Source organism: Muscardinus avellanarius (genome assembly GCF_963383645.1).
Source record: "Muscardinus avellanarius genome assembly, chromosome: 1".
Classification (NCBI taxonomy): Eukaryota; Metazoa; Chordata; class Mammalia; order Rodentia; family Gliridae; genus Muscardinus; species Muscardinus avellanarius.
This window is the reverse complement of record NC_137786.1, coordinates 101,844,305-101,854,000: the sequence shown is the minus strand read 5'-3', so window position 1 is coordinate 101,854,000 and position 9,696 is coordinate 101,844,305. Positions and strand designations below refer to the sequence as shown.

Here is a 9,696-nt window from a genome sequence, read left to right as displayed (position 1 = left end):
TTTGTATTTTTTTTGTTTTTTGTTTTTAGCAGCTGCTTACTGTTTTATATGGTGGATAAAGTGGACAACATCCAGCGATGGGTGGCAAGTCAAGAAGAGAAACTGTCAGTTGGTGGAGGTTCTGTGGGTGGTGCTCCCTTGGAGTTAACAGTTATTTCTTTTTTTTAACTTTTTAACTTTTTATTTTCTCTCTTTACAGTATATTTTCTGTGTGTGTGGCTGTGTGTGTGTGTGTGTGTGTGTATGCATGTGTGTGTGTGTGTGTGTTTTTCCATTCAGTTTGATCAATCTTCTTCCCCTTCTTCTTCACCCTGCAGTAGCAGAGTGGCAGCGGCTGTCTCCTCCTGCTGCTGCTGCTGCTGCTGGTGAAGCTGCTCACAGGCAGCCCTCTTCTCCCTCTGCTTCTCTTGAATCTTCTTCATCTCCTCGGAGTACTTGCAGAAGGTGTGTCCGAACTTGGCCCACACCTTGTACGGCACGGTGATGGAGTTGCGGTAGGTGGGCTTCACCTCGCTCACTCGCATAAATACGCCGTACTTGTTGGAGCCCACATCGAAAAAGAAGCGCTTGTTGTCCACAGTCAAGGAGGTGCCCTCGGGCAGCTCGGCCGGCTCCTCCTCCACTCCATAGTCGTCGATGAGCTTGGCCAGAGCGTCACGGAACTCGATGAGCCCCTGCGCGGGCAGCGCAATGGTCTGGCCCTGCGTGGAGCCCAGGCCAGGCCCCCGGTTGACCGTCTGGCGGATGCGCAGGAAGCGGCCGCGCTGGTTCTCCTTGAGATCCATGTAGTACTTGCGGTTCTCGCGCACCAGGAACTCGCTCTTCAGCGCCCGGCGCGGCTCGTCCTGCGCCTGGGCCAGGTCGGGCGGCTGGCTGGGGCCCAGCTGCGCGTAGTGCTCGATGAAGTCGCCCAGGTAGTCGCGGAACTCCACAGCCACTGACATGGAGAGAGTGAGGCGGCTCTTGTTGCCGCCCGCGCCCACCTCGGCGATCTTCAGGAAGCGGCCCTTGGCGTTCTGCTTCACGTCCAGGTAGAAGCGCTTGTTCTGGATGTCCACCCGCTTGGAGGCCAGCTCCTGCGTCTCGTGCTGCAGCCCCCCCGGGGCCCCGCCGCCGCCGCCGCCGCTGCCGCCGCCGCCCCCGCCGCCACCACCGCCCCCGCCGGAGCCCGAGCCCGAGCCCGGGTGCCCCAGGGAGCCGCCCGAGCCCAGCGCCGCACCACCCTGCTCGCTGCCGCTGTCTCGGTCCGCCATGATGCTGCGCTCCGCCGCGCCGCCGCCGCCGCCGCCGCCTGCCGCTCCGCCCGCCGCCTCAGTCGCCTCAGCCGCCGCTGCTTTCCCTCCCCGGCTCCGCCTGCTGCCGCCGCAACCCCCACAGCCAGTCAGCCACTCTCGCGAGATCTGCGGGAGAGACGAGACAGACGAGACCCGGTAACAGGGCACTGACTCCCCAGTACAGTAGCAGGGAGCCCTACTGTACGCGCCCACCCGCCCGCTGGCACGTGACCTGCACCCCCTCCCCGCTGCCAGCCCCCCACCCGCCCGCCAGGCGGCGCCCACCGCCGGCCCTCACCCCACACCCCTGGCTGGGGGTGGGGAGGGAGTGGGACGCGCCGCGTCGCAGCTCTGCTGCCGCCACTGCTGCCACCACCTCCACTGTGGCAGTCGCTGTTGGCCAGACCCTAAGCGGCTTTGCCCCAAGGAAGTGGGGGCCTAGGGTGAGAAGGGGTCTGCCATACTAAGCACTGCTAACCGGCCTGAGTTCTGCTTTCCAGTGACCCCAGGGAAAGGATGTGGGGGGAGGGGCCTGCATAGCGCAGCAGAGCCCGCTGCAGAGGGGACACCGAGTCACAGCCATCCCCTCCCATGCGGGCCTCAGCCAGACCCAGACCCAAACCCAGACATGCCTGCCCGCCACCCGGCTGGGTTGTCTCCTACCGCAGAGCCCTGGCCGCAGAGGGAGGCGAGGAAAAGGAGGTGGTGCGGTGGTAGCCCTTAGCTGCAGAAAGGGCTGCTAGGGATGAGGACCCGGCGTCAGCAGCTGTGGCGCGGAGCAGCAGACACCTAGCCGGTCTCTCCCCTCTCCTTCCCCTCGCTCCCGCCGCTCCCCCTCCCCGCGCACGGCAGTGGCTCTGGCCTCAGATGATCCCGCTCCCCCTCCCCCCAACCGCAGCCCCGCACAGTCGGGCGGGCGGGCGGGCGCACTCACCGCCGGGGGGAGCTGAGCTGAGGACAGAAGACGCACCAGGGCCGGGGTGCCCGCAGTGCCTATTCCAGCAGGCTCTGCCCTTACTCCCAAACAGCAATCAAAATGAAACCCCACACTCACCCAAAACCCTGCAACCAGCCCCCCCCTTGGGACCACGACCGCCTGCTTGCCTCCCCCTTTTCCTTCCGAGATTTGGGGAAGGGGGGCACCTTGCTCAGGGCTGAGCCCAGCCTGGGTTGCTGGCCAGCTCTGCAGATGAACCAGGCCCTGCCGAGCATTCAGACCCTAGCCCACTCTTTTTCCTCTCTGAAAGGACCCAGAATGGAGGAGAAAACCAAGCAGGCTTTCGGAAATTCATGAGCTAAAAATGTCAGGAATTTCCTGGGAAACGCAGTTCCTTACGGGATTCATTAAGGCAGGTTCGTTTGTCCCTTTTACTCTTCCTCCCAGAAATTCGTGTCAAGGATACCCCTCCTCAGTAAAACATTAAATGATCACTGGCTTTTATGCAGACAGCTAGGTTACTGACCATTAATTAAGCAACGAGTCTTTGGATGGTGACAGCTAAAGGGGATCTTCTCTGGTCACAGAAAGGGGCTCAGGAGTAAAGAAGGGACACAGAAATACCTGTTTTTTATTTTCTTTTTAGATCTGATGTGTATCTGGGGCCTATTTTCCAACTCCTAAATAGGTAGTAAGTGTTCATAACTCCCTCTCTGCAGTGTGTAGCGCTAGTAGCTGTGGGAAAGCTAAGGCCTATATCCGAGGAACTCCTACCAATCAATACCCCTATGCTCCCCCATCACCTTCTTCAGGGAGCTGAGAGGATACAGATTACAGAGCCTTACCCCCTGGCTTTCTCAAGCATGAACTGCCGCTTGGATCCTGAGAGTGCCTATTCCATATGTGCATTCCACTCCCATTGAACATCTCCGTTTTCCTCTAAAGCAAGGAGACTTCCTCACCCACTCTTAATTCTAGTAACAAATGAATACATGGTTGCCCCAAAGTGAAGACTAAAGATCAAGAAGCTACAAATAGTCTACAGGATAAGTCTTGTCAATGCTAGTACTCAAAATGTTTCCCTTTATATCTTTTTGCTTATTGGGCAAATGTAATATTCAAGGCTTCTTTCCCTTTGCAAGAGTCTCATTCTACCCACTGTTATCTATTTCAGCAGAATGAAATTCACTACTTCCCATAAAGAGGAAGAAAAGGGCAAAGAACCCTGGCTACCAAAGAGCAGAGGAGGAGGGGAGGATTATGGTCCTGTGATCCAGCCTCAGTACCATGCACATATGTCCAGTGGTCTCTGAAATGGCTCCCTAAAGGGAAGGCTCACTCTGATAGGGTCCCATAAAGAATTTGATTTGGGGGCAACCTCTAGTATCTTGTAGGGCCACTTCAGTGCCGAATTTTCTACCTGCTCTCCCCTATCCACAAATCTCTTAGGAAGGATACACAGGCTTTTGGAGTATTTCCTGACAGACAGACAGACAGACAGACACACACACACACACACACACACACACACACACACACACACACACAGAAGCAGTGGCTCCTCACAGATCACAGTGATCAGGACCCTGGATAGACCCCAGGCACTCCAGGAATATAAAGGCTGAGTGGCGGGGTGTTCTGCTCTCTACTGTAAACTGAGGCCAAGATCTGGTGAATTCCGATGTAGAAAAGCTGTTGCTTTCCTTTAAAAGTTTATCCTTCGAAAAACCGAACCCCTGCCCCCTAAGGAGAGCTCAAAGCAACAAGACCAAAGAGAATTCCATGAGGGAGTCCGGCTGTCATTCCCTGCCATTCTGTGCTGATGATGGTCACTGTACCAGGGACACAAGCTTAGGGCTCAAAAAAGCGCCAGGCTTCCTGGCCAAACTTCATAGTCTAAATTCCTTGTCCTTGGCCCCAAACATTTATGTCCAGAAGTTCTGAAGTGGTTTGAGTTTAGGAGTGCCCTGATTTTCTGAAAAAGTGACTGTCTCCAAGAATTGACTTCTTAGTTCTCCAATGGAGAGGCAACTGATGAAGCTTTTAGACAGAACACAAGTTAAATATCATTTGCACCCTTAAACTGGGACTTTTAAGTGAAATTCAGCAAACAGAGACCTGGATCTCTTCACATAAATATATACTTATTTTATCATACATTATAAAATGTGTGCCCTCATATGCTACCTTTTCTCCTATATTATGCATGTGCCTAAAAGGTAAGCAAAATTAATACCTTTCCCAAAACAATTCAATGGTAAATTGGATAGCATATTTCCACTAATGAAATAAGAGTTATTTCAGGATAAGCCCATTAGTGGACTTTTTCTCAGACTAGGAGGTGAAAGTTGGTTTTCCTTTGGTTACAGTGTATGGTAGTATCAAAAGGCAGTCTGGAGGAATGAATATTAACTTATAGAAAAGTCTTAAAATAAAAAGTTTAAAACTTTAAGTAGAATTTCAAAGTCATATCTGCATGGTAATATTGACGATCCATTAGAAAATGTGAATTTAAAAAGGCTTCTAGCTATTTTGTTAATTACCCTAAACAGTATAATAACTTGATAAATGAAATACCTGTTCTGTGTTCAGCTGTTTGAATTTGTTCCTTTAAAATAGTTGTAAAACTAAATTTATAATGTAGGGAAGATAAAAGGGAGATGAAAATGTAATATGAAGCAAAGCAATATGCAGCAAAATATCCATGTTAATGAAAAAAATCATCAAAAAATTCCCTTTCTCTTCAAAATTTGCTTACATTTAAAAACCTGAGGAACATCTCCAAATTTCTTGAGTCCTTTTATTAACCTTATACATACATTTTGAAGAGACTGGAATGATTGCTTTATTTTTAATCCCACTACATAAACGTATCTAACTCTTATCCATAAAAAAAATTGCACAAGGAAACAGACACTAGGCAAAACAAGAAGGAAAAAATGCCTCAATGTTCCTCAGCCTGGACTACAGGTGATTCAGAAATAATGGTTTGTAAAAATATAAATAAACACACATTTATAAAATAAACTTGGACAGAGGCTGTCTACCTATATAGTTAAACTCTTCTGATCTCAATAGATACAAAATATTAATATTTACAAAGCATAAATTTCTGAAATAAAAGAAAGCATAAAATTTGTTTTCAAATGCTACTTGGGTTAAACCAGATAATTATCTTCAATTCCCAAATCATCAAAACTAACCCAAATGTTGTACTGCAAATGATCAGAGTGAAGGAACTATCCATTTCTTCTCATGGCTATCAGGAAAATTAAGGGAAACGCTCAAGTAAATCCTAACATTTAACAACAAGAACAGCATCTCATATTACCAGCATTTCAGGGATCATTTTTTTAAAAAGGGTGTCCCCTATTTATAACTCACCTATTCTTTAAAAATTTGCCTCTTTATTGTTAAATTGTTTAGAATTAAAGATATGAATTAAACATTTAGAATCTAAAGAGTATAATTTATGATAGAATTTTTGCATTTCCCAAATGTTTTCATTTTAAACATTTGCAGAAGAGTTAAATAAATTTAACATACATTCTGAATTCAAGAGATTCAGAGAACCCGACATTTTATGTACCCAGAAGGTCCAAACAGAACCGATGCAAATGTCAAAAGCTTTCTCTCTCTTCCGGCTGATACTTAAATGGTTTTACTAGTACGGTACCCAAAGGAATGAAATCAGCAACTCTCTCCACACTCCAGTCAACACTCCCAATTTCCAAAGCCGTAATTCGCGAACGTCAGTTGGGCGGGGGCAGCAAGGGTCCTGGAGTAATCCCCAAATTTCCTTTCCCCTCTCACATTCTACCAAAAGAAGTCAAACCAAAGCCGACCAAATCTAGCCTATTCTAAAACACTGGGACCTCGCTTCCAAGGACACGGGACACAAGCAAAGACACCAAGGCGAAAAGCTGTCCAAAAGCGCCTGACCCAACAGAAACCTAAGGGGCCCAGATCAGAACGAAGCAGAACCCTCGAGGGGGTCCCCCCGGAGAAGACGAAAACGATGGTGGTATTTATTCAGGGGTCAACAGCCACAAACCAAAGAAAGTTACCCAATCGGTCTCTCGGGGCCTCTATTACTAAAGTTCTGGATTATGGCTGATAAATTTTGTGGGGGTCTCTATCTCAGAAAATATCACAGCCCGCCTCCAGGGCCCAGTCCCTCAAAGGGAAGGTCCTCTAGCTTTACACCCGTTCCTTTTGCCCCCGGACAAAGGCGGAGTGGGCTGTTGAGATGAGCTAGCGCTGTGGGGCAGTAAAAATGCCTTCCTAGGGCCACCCATCCTTGGGCCTCTTCATCTGAGAGACCAGCACCATCGGGTGTTTATTGTTTTGCCTCCCCCCCCCAATACAACGCAGCCAGGGAGGGTGTATGGGGGGGGCGCTGAACAGAAGAGAGGATGGGTTGTTTGGTAGCGCAGCCTAAATAATAGAATCTTCCATTCTCTCCCCTTTTCTAGGGCCGAGGTGCAGGGAGTGTCGGCCACATCTAGCGCACTGTCCCAGGCCCCGGGGCGAAGATGGTCTGGGAAATGGGGCTCGGGGATTGCTAAGAAAACGGCATCACGGGTGGCCACCAGTGCCAGCGGAGCTAGAATTTTTAAGGGGGTGGGTTATTTTGTTCTTTTTCGGAGGTGGGAGAGGCTTCATTCGTTAGTTGCTGCGAGGCGCGGGTGGGGGGGCGTTGCTGCACCGCCTGGGCCCCCAGAGGGAGGGTGACGGGATGTCTGCAATGGTACTAGGATCCTGCCTGGGCTGGGGGCGACGAGGGGGGCCGGGTGGGCGGCACCTCGCGCGGCGGCGGCGCCGGGGAAGGTCGCGAGGGGCTTACCCGGGCGGGCGCTGTCCTGCCGCAGGTGAGGGAGGGCGCGGGCTGGAGGGAGGAGCGCGCGCGGCGGGCGCGCGGAGGGGGAGGGGCGCGCGCACCTGTGCCGGACCGCGGCGGGGCCGAGCTGCGGCGCGCGGGCTCTGCGGGCGGGCGGGGGCGGGGGCGGGACGCCGAGGGAGGCGGCGGCGGCTCGGGCGGCCGGCTCGGCCCCGCTCGCTCTCCCCGCGCGGGCAGGCGCGGCGCTCAGCCCGCGGCTCCGGCTCGCTCACAGCCCCTCGGCTCTCCCTGCTCCTCCTCCTGGCCCTGCGGGAGCCGCTCGCCGCCGCCGCCGCCGCAGACGGCAAGTCGTGGCAGCCAGACGTCGGCGCGTAACCCGGCGCTCCGTGCGTGACTCCGGGCGACGTCAGCGCGCCTCCGCGCCCCCCGCGGCTCGCGCCCGGCTCGCGTCGCGCGGCTTCAGCTGCGGCCGCGGCGGCCGCGGGGCGCGCTCCCTGCGCCCTGCCGCGCGCCCGCGCGCCGTGCCCGCCGCTGGCGCGTCCGCCGCGGCCCAGCCCCCGGGCCCGGCGGCGCTGTCTGGGCCGCTCGGCCGCGGGTTCTGCACCCGCGGAAGGCGGTGGGGCTCCTGCCGGCCCAGGCCCCGCGCAGCCCGCGCCCCGCCGAGAGGCCTGCGCCGCCGGGCCCCGGGCCGCCGCCTCACTCACCCCGCCCCCGCCCCGGCCGCCGTAGGCCTTTCATCTCCGGGGAGGGTCTCACCTTGGCCTTCAGACACCCGCGGGGAGGGCTGCGAGGGCGGGATTAGCGCGAAGAAGAAAGGCTGGACCTCGCTGGGCTCAGCCCCGGAGCCCTCGACAGGAAGTGTGGGGTCGCCGCCCGGCCTCCCACGCCGCGTAGGTGAAGGAGGGCCCCTCAGAGGGAAAGTGACTAAGGACAAAACCGGGAAACATATTATTTATGAGTCCTTGGCAAAGGGTGAAATGCTGAACCAGAAAATGTCTTTTAAGTACGTTTTCTTGAAATCGTACTAAATTTAACAAGTGCCAGGTTACTATTTCCCTTGCCTTGTATGCTGTCACATCTCAATCCTACAACACTACGTACGTAGAAATAATGTGGGTCATCTAATTATTTCCAGCAAAACAGAAAACTGCCTTCACCATCTTTGTAACTTTTTTTTTTTTTTTTTTTTTTGTGATACTGGGGATGGAACCCAGGGGCCTTCTAACTCCGGGCTACACTCCCAGACCTATTTTATATTTTAATTGGAAACAGAGTCAGTTAAGTCAGCTGAGGCTGGCTTCGAACTTGCGTGATCCTCCTGTTTCAGCCTCCCAAGCTCAGGGATTACAAGCGTGCGCCACCACGCCTGGCTCATCTTTGTAACTTTTTAAATAGCTCTCCAAGAGGTCAACCTGTGGTTTATGAGAATTGAGACACTACCACAACTTAAATAACCGATTATATTTTGGAGTTATATTGTAAGTACATCACAAAAATACCCTTTTCTTAGGCAATAGTAGACTTTTAAACTCAGTTATCACATTTCCAAGAAGTTTATTTAGTGAAGCCTGTGAGGTAAGTAGGATTGAGGTGTGATGAATTTCATTTTAGAGGAGAAAACTGAGTTACCAAAATGTAAGTTAGTTGTCCAGAGTTTCAAGAAGTCTGTCACCGATTAAGGGAAAAGCCTAGGTCTGTTATCTACTCTATCCACTAAACCAGAAGTCCATCAATTAGGATTTCTTTAAGGTTTGTGTGAGGGAGTGTGCGTGTGTCTTACTGTGGATTGAGCTCAGAGGGATTCCACCTCCGAGATACACCTCCAGACCTTTTTATATTTTTATTTATTTTGAAACAGGCTCACTAGGTTGCTGAGAGTCTCACCAAATCGCTGAGGCTGTTTTCAAACCAGTGACCCTTCTTTCTCAGCTTCCCAGGTACTGGTATTACAGGTGTGTGCCACTACGTTGGGCTCTTAAAGATTTTTATTGATCCCCCTTCTTATATATTGTAGGCAGTGCTTAATGGCTGGAGAAAATCTCAGAGAACTCTGAAAGTTTTAAGTTTGAAGTTTTGGGCCATAGAAAATGACAGTTTAGCAATAAGTTACTATGAAACAATTTAACTTATATACTTGAACAATAACAAAATGTTAACTCATCACTCCTTAGAAGTAAGAAAATAAAACACTTAGGATAATGGGTCATTTCCTTTGAATTGCTTTTTTATTCACCTCAACTTTAGGTGGCAGCACTACTATATAAATATCTTTAAAACTACAGTTTTCTGCAACTTGAAATCCTAAAGAGTATTTTGTCCTCAATGCTTCTAACCATATTGTGATTAGAAGCTGGTGAAAATGTGCAGTCAGAGCTGATAATTGGAACACTTAGGTTCCAGAGGAGCAAACCCAGAAAGGCTATAGAGACATTAATAAAATACATGGAACTACTGAGGGAAATGTTTAGAAAGTTTCAAAAAAATATTTTAACTAAAAAGCTGTATAAATCTGATCTCTTATTAAAACACAGCACAATATAACTTTCTGTTTAAAGTTGCTAATTATGTAGTTACCAGTCCTCTAACTGCAATTTTAAGATTCAGGTGCAGTTTTTCTTCCTAAACAGCATCAAGCTTATAAAGAT

General features: G+C 50.9%; 1 protein-coding gene across 1 annotated transcript; it reads right to left on the bottom strand.

Moving 5' to 3' along the window:
• Window positions 1-284: 284 nt before the first annotated feature.
• Window positions 285-1,253, bottom strand: PURA (purine rich element binding protein A; the record flags this gene model as incomplete). Its single annotated transcript, XM_080710218.1, has 1 exon — window positions 285-1,253. The coding sequence occupies one exon, from the start codon at window positions 1,251-1,253 to the stop codon at window positions 285-287; it is 969 nt and encodes a 322-aa protein (XP_080566344.1).
• Between the last annotated feature and the right edge of the window lie 8,443 nt (window positions 1,254-9,696).